This window comes from Erithacus rubecula (assembly GCF_903797595.1).
Source record: "Erithacus rubecula genome assembly, chromosome: 24".
In the NCBI taxonomy this organism is placed as follows: domain Eukaryota; kingdom Metazoa; phylum Chordata; class Aves; order Passeriformes; family Muscicapidae; genus Erithacus; species Erithacus rubecula.
The window spans coordinates 1,821,103-1,837,161 of record NC_136676.1 but is presented as its reverse complement, the minus strand read 5'-3'; the positions used below and the strand labels follow the sequence as shown (position 1 = coordinate 1,837,161).

General features: G+C 53.7%; 3 protein-coding genes across 3 annotated transcripts; 2 read left to right on the top strand and 1 right to left on the bottom strand.

The window, feature by feature from the left end:
* Positions 1 to 692: 692 nt before the first annotated feature.
* Positions 693 to 2,281, top strand: LOC306811983 (chymotrypsin-C-like). The gene is made up of 8 exons (XM_079326167.1): positions 693 to 749; positions 872 to 963; positions 1,042 to 1,139; positions 1,224 to 1,349; positions 1,466 to 1,602; positions 1,691 to 1,836; positions 1,972 to 2,124; positions 2,216 to 2,281. Exons 1-8 carry the CDS (start codon positions 710 to 712, stop codon positions 2,231 to 2,233), a joined length of 810 nt encoding a protein of 269 aa, XP_079182293.1. The 5' UTR covers positions 693 to 709; the 3' UTR covers positions 2,234 to 2,281.
* A 4,307-nt stretch (positions 2,282 to 6,588) lies between these two features.
* On the top strand, positions 6,589 to 8,614 carry LOC306812085 (chymotrypsin-C-like). The gene is made up of 8 exons (XM_079326356.1): positions 6,589 to 6,645; positions 6,768 to 6,859; positions 6,937 to 7,034; positions 7,119 to 7,244; positions 7,325 to 7,461; positions 7,542 to 7,687; positions 8,302 to 8,454; positions 8,552 to 8,614. The coding sequence occupies exons 1-8, from the start codon at positions 6,606 to 6,608 to the stop codon at positions 8,567 to 8,569; spliced, it is 810 nt and encodes a 269-aa protein (XP_079182482.1). The 5' UTR covers positions 6,589 to 6,605; the 3' UTR covers positions 8,570 to 8,614.
* Positions 8,615 to 9,740: 1,126 nt separating this feature from the next.
* CASP9 (caspase 9) lies at positions 9,741 to 16,023 on the bottom strand. The gene is made up of 11 exons (XM_079326370.1): positions 15,972 to 16,023; positions 15,668 to 15,814; positions 14,618 to 14,837; positions 14,108 to 14,188; positions 13,915 to 13,946; positions 13,209 to 13,385; positions 12,441 to 12,530; positions 11,702 to 11,849; positions 11,178 to 11,357; positions 10,901 to 11,010; positions 9,741 to 10,273 (listed from the first exon to the last, which is right to left on the bottom strand). The coding sequence occupies exons 2-11, from the start codon at positions 15,797 to 15,799 to the stop codon at positions 10,181 to 10,183; spliced, it is 1,263 nt and encodes a 420-aa protein (XP_079182496.1). The 5' UTR covers positions 15,800 to 15,814; positions 15,972 to 16,023; the 3' UTR covers positions 9,741 to 10,180.
* Between the last annotated feature and the right edge of the window lie 36 nt (positions 16,024 to 16,059).

The window sequence follows — 16,059 nt, the reverse complement described above, 5'->3', positions numbered from 1 at the left end:
GTTTTAATAATTATATTTCTTAAGTGCTGTTTGCTGGGGTGTAGCTGTGGGATAGGCATGTCTGTGGCGGGGTCTGGCATGGGGGGAAGGAATCTGGGGAGTGGGTTCTGACCGTGGGCACACGATTCCCACTGGAGAGGGTGGCACTGAGCAGGGTTGAGCTGTGGCTCATTGGCATGGGAAGCAGCAGGGCATGACCCAGGTGTGGGGGTGTGGGGCTACCGAAGGCCATCAGCTGCTGATACCTGTGCCTGTCCCACTCTGTGGCACCTGTGGGGTTTGGGCTGGCCTTGCCCACATCAAGAGTGAGATAAGGAGATCTTGTGCCTGGGGGTGGTGGTGTCATGGGGGAGTCAGTGCTCAGGGTTGGGAGCAGCAGGGCTGTCCAGCACCCCACTGGCACCATCATGGGTGGGGGGCTGCCCACCAGCTGTGCCCCAGCAGGAACCCTGCCCATTCCCAGAGCAGGGCTGGCTGTCGCTGCCACGTCCCAGCCTGGAGCCAGCACACCACAGGCAGATGTGGCCATTCCCAGGCAGGATGCTGAATGCGATAAGAGGGGGCCACGAGACTGAGGAGCCCCTGTGCCCACAGCGTGGGACAGTCCCCACCTGGCAGTGGCAGGAGGGGCCACTCCAAGGTCCCCAGCAGAGTGGACACTATAAGAGGGGTGAGCAGCCCCAGTGCAGCACCTTTGGTCACCACAACCATGCTGGGAGCCGTCTGCCTCGTCGTGCTGCTGGGCTACGGTGGGTGCAGGGGCTGGGGCAAGGGCTGGGGCAGGGGGACAGGGCTGTGGGGCACGTGCCTGGCACCGCCCTGGGCACAGGCACAGGCAGCCTCTGATGTCCCTTTGCCTGGTGTCACACAGCCTACGGATGCGGCCAGCCGGCCGTGCCGCCGCAGCTCAGCTCCCGCGTGGTGGGAGGTGTTGATGCCGTAGCCCACAGCTGGCCCTGGCAGGTAAAAGGGGCACAGGGATGGGCATGGGGACAGGGATGGGGACATTCCTGCTCTGACCCTGTGCCTCTGTCCCTGCAGATCTCACTGCAGTACACCCGCTATGGAGAATGGTACCACACTTGTGGTGGGACCCTCATTGCCCCCCAGTGGGTGCTGACAGCTGCCCACTGCATCAGGTTGGTGTTGGGGTGCTGGGGGGGCGGTCTGTACCAAGAGGGTCAGATACCTGTGGAGACTGACATCCCCTCTGTCTCTGGCAGCTCTTCCCTGACCTACCGTGTGGTGCTGGGCAAGCAGGACCTGACAGTGGATGATGAGGCTGGCTCTGTGGCTGTGGGTGTGGAGAAGACCATCGTCCATGAGAAATATAACTCCTTCCTCATCATGTAGGGAATGGGATGCATTGGGGGTGGGTCATGGGTGGCGTGGCCACAGACCCCTGTCCCTGGGGCCAGAGACCCTGTTCTCATGGTCAGGGACCATGGTTCGTGTCTCCTTGCAGCAATGACATTGCCCTGGTCAAGCTGGCAGAGGAGGTGCAGGAGAGTGACACCATCCGTGCCGCCTGCCTGCCTGAGGCTGGCAAGATCCTGGCCAACGACTACCCCTGCTATGTCACCGGCTGGGGACGTGTCAGGAGTGAGTGGGATGTCCCCAGCAGGTCCTTGGGAAGGGGATGCAGGCACGGGCTGTGAGGTACAAGTTTGGCTTGGCTTTATCCTTGCAGCCAACGGGCCCCTGGCTGACATCCTGCAGCAGGCTCTGCTGCCTGTGGTGGACTACGAGACCTGCTCCCAGAGGGACTGGTGGGGCAGCAATGTCCGTGACACCATGGTGTGCGCCGGCGGCGACGGCGTCGTCTCCGGGTGCAACGTGAGTGTGGGAGCGCAGCAGTGGGGTCTGAACCGTGGGCACTGGGGAAGAGGGGATGGAGCTGTGCTGGTGGGTGGCCAGGAGGGAGGAGGGCAGTTAGTGGGGAGCCATGGCCCACGCTGTGTCTGCACACAGGGCGATTCTGGCGGCCCCCTGAACTGCCAGCGCGATGATGGCATCTGGGAGGTGGAGGGCATCGTCAGCTTCGGCTCCGGCCTGAGCTGCAACCTGGCCAAGAAACCCACAGTCTTCACCAGGGTGTCTGCCTACATCGACTGGATCAACGAGGTGGGTGCCCCTTCCTCTGCCCCCACACCACACAGGGGCTGTTCTTGCCCCACTGAGGGTCTTACTGTGACCCCCTGTGTCTTTTTGGCAGAAAATCAGCGCCAACTGAGGACGCGGCATGAGGAGATAGCACTCTTGATAAAAGCCAAAAGCAAAAGTGCTGTGCTGGTCTTGCTGTTTCGTTTTTTTTTTGGGGGGGGAGGGGATGTGGTGGAGCTGGGGACACACATCCAGGGCTGGGTCTTGCTTGTGTGCTGGGGAATTTGTCCCTGTTTTGCAGTGGGGCTGGCAGGGTTCTGGGAAAGCTGTCGGGCACACCCTGCAAGATGCTTCCAGTCCTTGTGGCCATGGCTGAGCCAAAGGGCTCAACAAGTAATTGGATGGGAGAAGGGCTGGGGTCCATACAGGTTGTTTAGGGAAGCTCCAGCTAGCCCTTAGGGATTATCTGGAACAGTTGGTAGCTCCCAGGGTGCTTTAGGAGACCTCACTGGCACTGCCTAGATGAGCGCTGACTTTCAAATGGGGGTCTTGAGCAAACTGGATTTGCCTTGGGAGGCTTGAGAGAGTCTGACTGGTTTGGGAAGTGGTCAGGGTGCCTGCAGGAGCTCTGTTGGAGATGGAGCCCTTGGGAGCTGTATGGCACTGTCAGCTCCATCTCTGCAACCTGTGATGTGGCCCAGGAGCAGAGCATCTTATGGATCTCCTTCCGTGGTGGCTGGAGGAACAAGGTGGGTGTGGGCAGCTGACAGAACCCCCAGCTGTGGGGTTCCCAGGAGGAGCCAGGGCTGCCCTGGAGGAGAGAGGGAAATTTTCCAGGGAAAAGGCAACGTGTTGGTGGGAACAGGTGTGAAGGGGCTGTCCAGAAAATGGGGGTGGGTGCTGCACTGTGAGCTCCCGGGCAGAGCCATCCATCACATATCATCCCATCCTGCTGGAGCCTGGCTGTGATCCCCATGGGGTGAGGAGGTGGAGAGCAGGCAGGGATGGGTGGCAGCACCTCAAGCTTGGCAGGGGACATGATGGACATGCCTGGTTTAGAAGTCATGGTGCTACTGGACCACTGAGCATCACTATCACCAGCCCAGAGAGCAACACTGGCACCTGCACCAGGGCCCAAGAGCACTGCCACGAGCCCTGGCACTTGTGAGCCCTGGCAGCCTGGGAATCTCCAGGGACCCCCTGGCACCTGGCAGCCTGACCAACATTTTAGCAGGTGAAGAGGGATGCAGGGTGGGAAATGGTTTGGATGGACAGGAAATGTGCTGTGGCAAAGGATCTGCAGGGATCACCCCAAAGGCAGTTAAAGGCCTGCCAGTCAGATGATGTGTGGAGGTGGCCACTCTGCACAGCAGGGTGAGGCCAGGTGCTTGGGACACAGGCATGGGATTGGCAGCAGGATCTGCTGCCTGGGAGGGAGAGCTCCAGGCTGTCCAGGGGAAGCTGGGCAATGTGGGGTGCCCCTGTCCCCTCTGTGTGTACCCACATGTGCCATGGGGACGGCTGTTGGGGCTGGGGGTGCAGGACCCTGGTGTCACAGCCTGTTGTGGGTGTATCTGTGCATTGTGTCCCATTCTCAGAGGGGGTTTGGTGGATGGAGGAGCCCCAGACCAGGCCCCAGAATGCCACAGTCCTCTGTGCTGGGGCATCAGTCCTGCCCCACCCAGCCAGGCATGGGCATCCCCCTGCAGTGCATGTCACCCCAATAACCAGTGTCCCCCTGCCCAGGAGGTGGTGCAGAGCTGTGATCCCTCTGGGTGAGGAACCTTTCTCAAACATCCAGTCTTTCCTTGGACAGAGCTGCAGCCATTCCCTGAGGTAACAGAGAGCAGAGATCAGAGCTGCAGCCTCCAGTGAGGTCTGACCTCAGCCTCCTCCAGCTGAACAAATCCAGTGACTTCAGCTTCAACTGCTTTTAGTCTCTAAGGCTGCAGAGAATTGAAGGAATATTTGTTATACTTACATGTTAGTTGTTATTTATCATTATGTTCTGTTAACACCATTTATAACTGATACATTAAATCTACAAGTTAACCTAAAGAAGTGTAAGCTTTATTTTTATTAAATGTGTAACATTTTATATACTATCTATAGGATATGTCCATTACTAAATATTTAACAATACGGGAGAATAAGGGGAAGTTTAAGAGAATGCAGTAAAACTTTGTGAAGTGCATAACTGTTGAAATAGAAGCACTCATACAATCACTTACATCAAAATTACACCTTGAAAGTGATCTTTACCCACTCCTGGGAGTGAGAGCTCGGGACACCCAGGGACACATGAACAAACTCTCCTGACACTGAGCAGCCTTCTGATGCTGATGGCACCGAGCCATGGGGAAGTATGGCCCTTACACTTGGTACCAGTCCCCATCATGGGCTCCCCTCAGGGACATCCAGCACTGAAACACGAGGAGGGGAAAGAGCAGTGGGGCCCATGGAGTAAACCTGTCTTGGCTTGCAGGGCAGGATGTGACCAGAAATATGTATTCAATCACCATCTGTTAAAAAACCAGGTGGGACAGTGATCCTTACCTCTGTGGGGATATCCCCTGTTAATGGGCTGTGTGTTCCAACCAGCTGGGCAATCATCTTTATCTTTTCCACAACCCATCCTCCCTCCAGGAGATATCTTCTGTTAAAGGGCCATTGAGTGCCAGTGCATGACTGATAAAATTACATCACCCCTTTGTGAGATGCTCCAGCCAGGGGAGGAGCCAAGCCTTTCCTACCTAGATAAAAACTGAGATTTGGAACACCAAAGCAGGTTTTTTTCCACTGGATTCCAGGGGAAACAGGACCTTTCCACATCACCACTAGACCATCAGAGGAAAACTGCACACTTCTACAGGACCACTGTTTCAATAGAACCACATCTGTCACTCCAGGACTGCAGCCACCATTGAATGGGACTGCTGCAAACACCCTGACTGACTGACGGGGTGTCAGCTTGGATTCTGGCTCTGACAGTGTTTTGGGGTTGGGGTTTTTTGTAATACTTTATTTCTATTTTAGTTTTCCTAGTAAAGAACTGTTATTCCTATTCCCATATCTTTGCCTGAGAGCTCCTTAATTTTAAAATTATAATAATTTGGAGGGAGGGGGTTTACATCATCCATTTCAAGAAAGAATCCAGCCTTTTTAATAAACACCTGTCTTTCAAACCGAGACTAAACCCAAAAGAGCATTCCCCATTCCTGCCTGAACCCCCACCGTCCTCCAGTTCCGCCACACACCACAACACCACCCCTGTGCCACTGCAGTGCTCCTGCTCTGCCCTCACCTCCACCAAGGATATCCCAGGGAAGGACAAGCCACTGCAGTCCATATCATGGAAGAAGGAAAAAGACAAGATGGAGCCATCTCTGCCCAAAGTCAAGCACCAGCTCCCTGTACCCCCAGCCCATGGGACACCCCAGTCCCAAGGCTCCCTTGAGAGAAGCAGGGAAATTAACAAGGGGGAGAGTGCAGGGTCACCTTTCCCAAAGGAAAACAGGTCCAGGGGAGATGGGATCAGCCCTGGCACCGCCTGTACAACATGGTGCTCTGTACAAAAGTAGCCAACACAAGACAGGGTAACCCAGAATCTTACACCACAGGGGATGGAGAAGGGGTCACATGTGCCACAGAGCTCTTGGGAAAAAACCCTGGGCTGAGGCAAGGCCATTCCAGCCACATCCCTGCTCCTGCTGGACTTCCTTGGGGTGTTTGGGTGGCCCTGGCTCCCTCTGGCAAAAGTGTCACACATGTCCAGGTTCTCTTCTCCAGCCACATGTGGGCATTGGCCCCCACCACTGCCCTGACACAAAGATACAAAAAAACCCTCAAATAAGCTTCTGCAGCTTCAAACCATAAACACAACAATCTAAAATGACAAAAAAGCAAAGCAAAACCCCCCAAATCCTCAAGCACAGACACATGCCCCCAGGCTTTCCCCAGCACAGAAGGTACCACCAGAGCCCAAGGTGATGCCACAGCTAAGGCAGCAGCCACAAACATGCACCCAAACATGCCAAGGATGTGCACACAACCGAAAGGGACCCAAAGACACTCAGTGAGGAACATTCCAGGAAAGGGAGAACCTTCTCCCTGAGAGATGGAGGGGCTGGGGGCAGGGAGTGTCCTGGGGGAGTGGGTGTTCAGGGTTGGGGGTAGCACCTGCACCCCACTGGCACCATCATGGGTGGGGGGCTGCCCACCAGCTGTGCCCCAGCAGGAACCCTGCCCATTCCCAGAGCAGGGCTGGCTGTCCCTGCCACGTCCCAGCCTGGAGCCAGCACACCACAGGCAGATGTGGCCATTCCCAGGCAGGATGCTGAATGCGATAAGAGGGGGCCACGAGACTGAGGAGCCCCTGTGCCCACAGCGTGGGACAGTCCCCACCTGGCAGTGGCAGGAGGGGCCACTCCAAGGTCCCCAGCAGAGTGCACACTATAAGAGGGGTGAGCAGCCCCAGTGCAGCACCTTTGGTCACCACAACCATGCTGGGAGCCGTCTGCCTCGTCGTGCTGCTGGGCTACGGTGGGTGCAGGGGCTGGGGCAAGGGCTGGGGCAGGGGGACAGGGCTGTGGGGCACGTGCCTGGCACCGCCCTGGGCACAGGCACAGGCAGCCTCTGATGTCCCTTTGCCTGGTGTCACACAGCCTACGGATGCGGCCAGCCGGCCGTGCCGCCGCAGCTCAGCTCCCGCGTGGTGGGAGGTGTTGATGCCGTAGCCCACAGCTGGCCCTGGCAGGTAAGGGGGCACAGGGATGGGCATGGGGACAGGCATGGGGACATTCCTGCTCTGACCCTGTGCCTCTGCCCCTGCAGATCTCACTGCAGTACACCCGCTCTGGAGAATGGTACCACACTTGTGGTGGGACCCTCATTGCCCCCCAGTGGGTGCTGACAGCTGCCCACTGCATCAGGTGGGTGTTGGGGTGCTGGGGAGGTGGTCTGTACCAAGAGGGTGAGATACCTGTGGAGACTGACATCCCCTCTGTCTCTGGCAGCTCTTCCCTGACCTACCGTGTGGTGCTGGGCAAGCAGGACCTGACAGTGGATGATGAGGCTGGCTCTGTGGCTGTGGGTGTGGAGAAGACCATCGTCCATGAGAAATGGAACTCCATCTTTGTCTTGTAGGGAATATGTCCACGAGTAAGTGTGGGAGGGCAACAAACCTGGGGACCACATCCTCATAGTTCATGTCCTCCTGTAGGAACGACATTGCCCTGGTCAAGCTGGCAGAGGAGGTGCAGGAGAGTGACACCGTCCGTGCCGCCTGCCTGCCTGAGGCTGGCAAGGTCCTGGCCAGCGACTACCCCTGCTATGTCACCGGCTGGGGACGCATCAGGAGTAAGCAGAGGGTCCAGGAGGGTGCCCGGGGGTCCCTGGGGAGGGGGTGTGCAGAGTGTGAGATATGACTGTCCTTGCAGCCAACGGGCCCCTGGCTGATGCCCTGCAGCAGGCCCTGCTGCCTGTGGTGGACTACGAGACCTGCTCCAAGTGGGACTGGTGGGGCAGCATGGTGCGCACCACCATGGTGTGTGCCGGCGGCGACGGCGTCGTCTCGGGATGCAACGTGAGTGTGGGCACTGCTGGGTGCCTGCCCCAGCCCAGGGCAGGACTGACAGCACTGCTGGAGCAGTGCAGGGCCATGGGGGACATGGGAAGCACAGAGGGGAGGGGACAGCATTGAAATAAATCAGCCAAGACTCCATTTTCGACATGCAGAAAGTCAATTCTTTATTCATAAAACTCATATTTATAGGAAATATCAGAAGGCACTGTGTAAAACCTAATTGGTCAGGAATACAGTGAAACTCAGTTCATTGATTGGTAAGAGCTATGGTATATGTCTATCAAATTTTCTCTCTAGATATATTTATATTTTTCCTTTGTGGGTTCTCATGGGACAAATCTTATTGTTTATACAGGTGTGTTTGTTTTTCACCCTCAGAATATATTGTGCTAATCGAACTTGTTCTCAAAATAGCTTCACATGGGAACTTGCAAGTCCCTTGTTAGCAGCACTTAGAAGAAATGACAGGCCAGCTTTGGCAATTTTAGCAGAGGCCTGATTTCATAAGGCCTTTCTTTCATAATTCTTGTACCTGTCCGTGACAGTGGCGGGAGCTGTGTGGGATGTCAGGTGTGCTGCCCAGGGCTGATGGCTCACACTCTGTCTGCACACAGGGTGATTCTGGTGGCCCCCTGAACTGCCAGCGTGAGGATGGTGTCTGGGAGGTGGAGGGCATCGTCAGCTTCGGCTCTGGCCTGAAATGCAACATGGCCAAGAAACCCACAGTCTTCACCAGGGTGTCTGCCTACATCGACTGGATCAACGAGGTGGGTGCCCCTTCCTCTGCCCCCCTGCAGGGGGTTGGCCACACTGCCAACTGCCAGCAGTCTCACCATCACCTCCCCCGTGTCTTCTCTTTGGCAGAAAATCAGCACCAACTGAGGACACAGCATGGAGCACAAATACTGAGTGTAATAAAGGAAATAGTGCTAAGCTTGTCTCATGTGGTTCTTTCGAGGGGACATGGTGGAGAAGAATTAGGGGGCTGTAAGAATTTAAAAAAAAAGAATAAAAAATTTTATTCACAAACGTGTTTATTAGTGTTTCATCACAGCTGGTTTAGTTGGAGTCACCTTACCTCTTAAAAGAAAGCAACTAAACAAAGCAAGTAATGTATTTTACTATGTGGAAAAGTAATATTTAACTGTTTTGGGTTGCAATGCAAGATGTTACCAGAAATATGTGTTCTATCACTATGTGATAAAACCAGGTGGGGCAGTGATCCTTATCTCTGTGGGAGATATTCTCTGCTAATGGGCCATCTGTTAAAACCAGGAGGGGCAAAGTTCTTTATCTTTCCACAGCACATCCTCCCTCCAGGAGATATCTCCTGTTCATGGCCAGTGAGTCCCAGTGCATGACTGATAAAATTCCATCATCCCACTGGGAGATGCTCCAGCCAGGGGAGGAGCCAAGCCTTTCCTACCCAGATAAAAACTGAGATTTGGAACACCAAAGCAGCTTTTTTTCACTGGATCCCAGAGGAAAGCCAGACCCTTCTATGGCACCCCTGGACCTTCAGATGAAACTGCCCCTTCTCCAGGTGCACTGCTCCAGCTGAACCACATCTGCCACTGCAGGAGGATGCAGCCACCATTGAATGGGACTGCTGCCACCACCCTGACTGACTGAGGGTGTCAGCTTGGATTCTGACTTTGTCTGCTTGAGCAGTACAATTTTTTTTGTGAGCTAATTATTTCTAGAACTGCTGCAGATAAAAATCAAGATTATAGGACTCAGGTAAGAACTTAAAATTAATTCCTACAAATAATCTTGGAAGGAGAGCCACGGGCTGGGGTGGGAGCTGGACCACATGCAGACTCTCCCCTTCTCCAGCAGGAGCTGAAGCCCAGAACTCCCCACCATGGATTTCCAGCACTGCCCTGGGGGTAAAACTAGCAGAGAATACATACTTTTGGTCACATCATGTATTGCAATCTAAGACACTACATAAAGCAGTGCAGACATGAGTGCTGGTTCCTACTCCTCCCACTTCAGAGGAGCCTTTAGGACCTGTTGAAACGGCAATGAGGAGATGAAACAACCAACTGAATACAGCTAAAGATTTGCTCTTTAATTGCATTTATTAGAAACATGGACTGCAAAACTCATCCCATTTCACTTGAACATCAGACCCCGGTCCCCTCAATCAGTTACCCGGGCAGCACAGGACACAAACATCATGATCAGCAAAGAAAAACACTCTGAGGTTGAGCGTGGCTGTGTCAGGACAAGCCAGAAGTGCTTTTCTCTGGCTCTGTTCTCCAGCAAAGGGACTTCCTGCTCCATCCACAACACTTCCCATTGGCACAGCACAATCTCCATCTCATCTCCACTCCACGGCAAAGCCAGCGCTCGCAGATCACATTTCTCCAGACAAACATCTGGACACACAGGCAAAACCACAGGGAGCACTGACACCAAGTCATGGTGGGCACAGGTTTCATTCAGCCACAGGAAGAATCTCCAGTGTTTGGCAGGGGGCTTGGAGTGTCAGTCACACATGAAGAAGAATTTTTTACGGAGGAAATTGAAACATCCCGGGATCTGCTTGTACCTGCCCTTGGCAGAGACAGCGTCTGCCACCTGGAACACAAGAGAGGCTGAGGAATGAGATGCTCTCCCCATCCCTTGAAATCAATGGCTGCCATGCCAAGGTGGCCAAAGAAGCACAACAACAACCAGAAAACAAGGTGATTCTGTAAGTTCCTCTCTCCCTCCACATTGGCCTTTTCTCCTATACACAGAGAAGAGAAGAGAAAAAGTATCTGGGGCACCTACATTTGTATGTAGCTTTGGAAATATTGAGTCAACAAGTCTCATAAAGGAAGATGCTGATCAGCCAGACTCATTCCACAACCCTGTGCATTGTGCTCCTCCACCCCCAGGACAAGCTTACAGGAGCACCCAAATCCCATCAGCTTGGATAGGACAAGCCATGATATTTTTTAGCAATTTCTTCAGAAAGATTAAGGAAATCCTCTATTGCCATGATTATTTCTCACTGGAGAAACCTCCAGTGATTTTTGGAAGATGGAGGCCAGACACTTTCTTTGTAATTAAACCTCTCTGCAGTACTTCCAATTAGCCCATCCCTAAACTCAACACTCAATATCCTCACTCCATTTTTGAGGGTAGGCCTCCATGCCCCAACTGATCACATCCCTGACTATTTCCTTCATCAACAAAAAGCAGAACAAAAAGGACATTTACCTTCACTAACATGGTGAGCAGGTCTTCTGAATGGGCATATTGCTGCAGCACACTGTCCAGCATTTCCACATACCACGAGCCACTCGACCTCTCCCTCCAGGAGACAAAACCTTCAGAGAAAGAAGGAGAATGTTGTGCCAGAACCCACCTGCTGTTCTTGTCCCAACAAGTTCCTGCTGCTCCACAGAGCTGGGTTGTCCTGAATTGCCCCCATATTTGGCCATGAAGCTCTGACTGTTTTGTTAATTCCCTCATGCTCTTGCACAGGCTGTTTCACCTGGAAAAGTTGAGTAGGAAACCAAGATGTCACTGGGTGTGGGCAAACTAGCAATGGCATCAGGCTCATCCCCATGATCCGATGGAACCCGAAACGGGGTCGCGTCCGATTCCAGAGAACCCCCAGGAGCTTCAGCTTCAGGTGAGTCACAATCCACTATAAAGCCTTGATCTCTTTGTTCTGAAAAAAAGCAGCAACAAGACAGCTCCTAACACTCATCCCACCCAAGAGATTCCCAGTTGTGAATCATCTGAGGTTAAGAAAAGATGGGCAAAGTAAAGGACAAAGCCCTAGAACAAAACAAGGCTTTTTGGCTGTTGGGCTGCACAGGTTGAGTCAAAGTCATTGGTGGTTTATACAAAATTCCTCACTGTGTGTGAAGAGGTGGAGCAGCCTCTCAGCACATGGTAAGAGGCAGCTGGTGTGAGAAGACAGCTGGAGAGAGGGGCAGTCAATGAACAGAAAGGGAGCCAAAGGCACAGCCTGACCACATCTCTGCTACTGGAGCCAACACAAAGATTCACCTCCACCACAGGCCTGGATGAAGAACAGTTTGGGTTTTCCTCTCAAACTCGGGCAATTGGACCCATTGAAATAGTTCACAATCTTTTCTATGGGAATGGGTTTTCCATCCGTTCCGTAAACGCCTCCAGGAAACTGAATATGGCTCGTCTGCAAGAGGAAAATGCAGGAGCTAGTGACATGGAAGGCAAGGCCACTTCTGAGGGAGCCCATTTCCCATCAGGTTTTCATGGCATAAAGGTAGCAGAACAAATCCTGGTGTTTGTGGGAATCTCTGTTGCCAAGTCAGTGTGAGGGGACATCCAGGAGACATTGGAAATGCACTAAAACCCAGCAATTCAACTTCTATTATCCAACTTGAATCCTCCAGCAAAGGAGCTCTTCATCCTCTGGTACAACTGGCACATCCCATGCACCATTTCCCTAAGAATGACTATTCTCATCCTTCAAGAACTGTCTTGGAATAAACAGGCTTTATTGCTAATAGCATCTCCCTGACAGAGCTGGAGAACAGGAAGGAATTCAAAATTATTAGCCCCAACTTCCAAAATGGAAAACACTTGTCCACTGGCACCACTGGATCAGACCACACCAGAATAAGGGTGTAACTCTCTGAAATGTACTGTGATGGCAGAACAAGATTTTGACAGACCACTTCCCTCTCACCCTGTGTGATACCACAGGCCAGGCAATTAACCCCCTCCCTCACCTAAGGAACAAAGGGAGATGGGACAAACCCACCTGGCAGCCATGGGAAAGGATGACCACAATGCAGCAGTCCAAAGCACTGTGGTCCTGCTGTGACAGCTTCAGCAGCTCCAACACCATGTCCTGTGTGGAAAACATCACAGTGAGAGTCTTTTGAACAATATCTCAGCCACAGGTTACTGCCAGGCCCTGTTCTAATTGCACTGCCACAGATCCAGTCAATCTCTGCCACATGATAACATAATCCACAAGTACAGCTGGCAAAAGCCACTGGCAGAGAGTGAGTACTTCTGCATCTCTGCCCTTAACACTGGCTGCTTTAATCACACAGATTTCTCATCTCTCTACACTCTTTACAACACAACACCACAAACCAAAGCATATTTCCACATGATTTATCTGATTAAATCCTCTGCTTCTGATTGGGAGCTGGTGGGTGAGCAGAGTAACATATTTTACTTTCAGTTGATCAAGTTCCCCTCAAAACTTCCAGTAACAGCCAAGGATGGCACAGACAGACATGACGCAGCTGTCTGAACTATCCCAAAAACACAGCCTCACCAAATCCCTACAAATCACAACCAAGATTCCACATTCATGCAGAGATAAAAATAAGCAAGGTCCTCTCTCCTTCTGCAACTGTAGCACAACAATAAAGCAAGAGGATGCAAGTGGTCCATTGTCTCTTTGTGGGAGGTTTTTGGTGTGCTGCTAACACAAGACACATCCCCTAAAGCCCTCCCATCACTTCCAGGGGCTCACCTCTCATCCCTCATGTCAGCAGGACCCACCCAGCCTCACCTGAGCTTTCAGATCCCTCTGGGTCAGGACGGTGAAGTGCAAGGCCTTGAAGCGCCTCTGCAGCTTCTCACAGTCAATGTCAGAGCCCTCTCGGGTGGACAGCCCCGAGTCTCTGGAGAAGTTGACATTATTGAGGATCAGGCAGTGTCCACAGGGATCTGCTTTCATCTCATATTCCTGGCAGAGACATGTCACAATTAATTTATTATTATATTTTTATTCCTAGTGCTTGCTGGCTAATCCAGCAGGATAAAATGCCAGTTCTTAAAGTGGCTCATTTCAGAGTTTTTACATTTCTCTAGTCCTAGGGATGGGTAGGAGCACCCATTCTCCACACACATCTCATCATCAGCCAGGAGCAAGAAACAACCCACTGAATTGGGAAAAACCTTTGTGGAAAACCAGCTGCTGTTTTTCTGTAGCATGTTCAACAGCAAGCTGAAATTTCTGGGGAATTCTTTTAAGCATCATTATCAAACCTCACCAAAAGGAGCCAACAATTTTTTTTATCACTGTGGTAATCTTAAGGAGGATCTGGCTAATGACTGACCCACTCTGGGACCATCAGTCCTGTTACAGCCACAGAGCAATTGCTCAGGTAGGACAAAGTGAGAACCAGCTCCTCCAGAAATACTTTCTGGAGTCACCCATGAGGCACAGAGCTCTTGCCCAGTAGGGAACACTTCCAGCCTTCTCAAATACTAACTTGGTCACGGCTCCTCTTGTCAGCAGCTGAACCTACAACACAAAACAGACACAGGATTCAGTTCACCACACTCCACAACAAAACCACACTGTTAGAGTTCATGTGCTTCCCAACACACATGAATTTCCCCTTCCCACCACACTGCAAATGAGCCTTTGGCATGCTGTGGCTCTAGGAGTGGAATGTGGCTTACCCCGGGCTGGCACAGGAGGTATCCGAGGTTCTTCACTCTCAGCTTGGACTGGGATAGACAAACGTTCATGAGGGGTCACATCTGTAATGACATGGCACAAAAATACAGAGGATGAGTCTGAGCTCAAAAGGCTCCACGGCTGAAAAGCAGGACATACAGGCTGCCCTGAGAAGCTGTGGAGCCCCATCCCTGGCAGTGCTCAAGTCCAAGTTGGACAGGGCTTGGAGCAACCTGGGATAGTGGAAGGTGTCCCTGCCCATGGCAGGGGATGGAATGAGATGAGCTTTAAGGTCCCTTCCAACCCAAACCATTCTGGGATTCCATGATCCTCCCAACAGTCCCCTCTATCACGATAACAAAAATCATAACTTCCTAGAGTCTTGCCCACAGCAAGAGGGATCCCAGCTGCCACCTCCCAGTGCTGCCAAACACACACCACACCCTCAACCCCACACCCTCAACCCCACACCCTCAACCCCACACCCTCAACCCCACACCCTCAACACTGACTTTTCTGCTGTTTTTCCCCCCGCAGCTCCAGCTCCACGGGCCGCAGGTGGGGCAGCTGCGGTGGCACTGGTGGGGACTGGCACTCCTGGGTCAGCATCTCGGCCAGGCTGCCCTGCCCAGTGTCCCTCAGGATGGACAGGAAGGCAGGGAAAGCCTGCTTCCCTCGAGTCTCCAGGTCAATGATCAGCTGCCGGGCCTGCTCCCCTCGGCTGCCAGCGCTCTGCAGAGGAGAAAAACCCACAGTGGGTGTGCATGAGTGCCTGGGCAGCCCTTCAACCACTCTGAGCAACGAGCAGGGCAACGTGGGATCCACACCCAGGACATGGACATGGGGTAAACAACAGCAAAACCCAGTGGAAATAGAGACCCCCAGCAATCACCAGACCCCCTCCAACAACAATGGTCACCACTGGTCACCCAGCCCAATAAGGAGTCTAGAGGTAAAGGGGGAGAGGGAGCACCCCAAATCTGGCCCCTGGGGACAAACAGGCATCCCTGGGCTGTCACCAGAGTGCAATATGGGGTAAAAACACCCCCAATCCCGTAGCACCCCCAAGCCTGTAGCACTCCCAAGCACCTGTAACAAGAACGCCCTAAGGGTGTAATCATATTGGGATGGAGAAACAGAGAAACCCTTACACCTGGCACTGCCTGGGGCTGGGGACAAGAAGGGACAAGTGTGGGGGGGGGTTCTCAAACGTCTTATCTGCACAAGGACCAACTCCAGGCATTGTCATCAGAGTGAGGGGACACAGAGCCATCCCTTTGGGCCAACAGCCAGGGCTAAAGGGACATGGAGTTCCCCTACATGCTTGTCACCAGAGTGAGGGCACTTGGAGTCTCCCTTGGACTTGAGAGGCCACAAGGCAATCCCTCCCATGTCTGTCACTAGAGTGAGGGGATTTGGGGGCCACCCCACAGGACCCTCCCTTGGGCCTGTCCCTGGGTTCAGGGGATGCAGGAGCTGCCCCGCCGTGCCCGCCCCGGCTCTCAGGGAGCACAGACCTCTCCGGGCCGCCCCGGTGCCCCGTGTCCCGCTCGCTGACCCACCTGCAGCTCCTCCAGCATGGGCCGGGTGAAGAGGCCGCGCTGCTCCAGCGGCTCCCAGAGCGGCTCCACCCGCAGCGCCGCAACCAGCTGGGCCCGGCCGCGCCTCAGCGCCCGCCGCTGCTGCTCCTCCATGGCGCCGAGCCGGGGCTGCCGGGCCGACCAATGCCCGGCACCGCTACTGAGCACCGGGACCGACAATGAGCCCCGGGACCGCCGCTCAGTGCCCCAGCACCGCCGATCAATGCCCCGGCACCGCTGCTGAGCACCGGCACCGCCAATGAGTCCCGGCACCGCCGCTGAGCACCGGCACCGCCGTTCAGTGCCCCGGGACCGCCGCTCAGTACCCGGAGCCGCCGTTCAGCCCCGAAGCCTCCGCCGGTCCCTTATTGGAG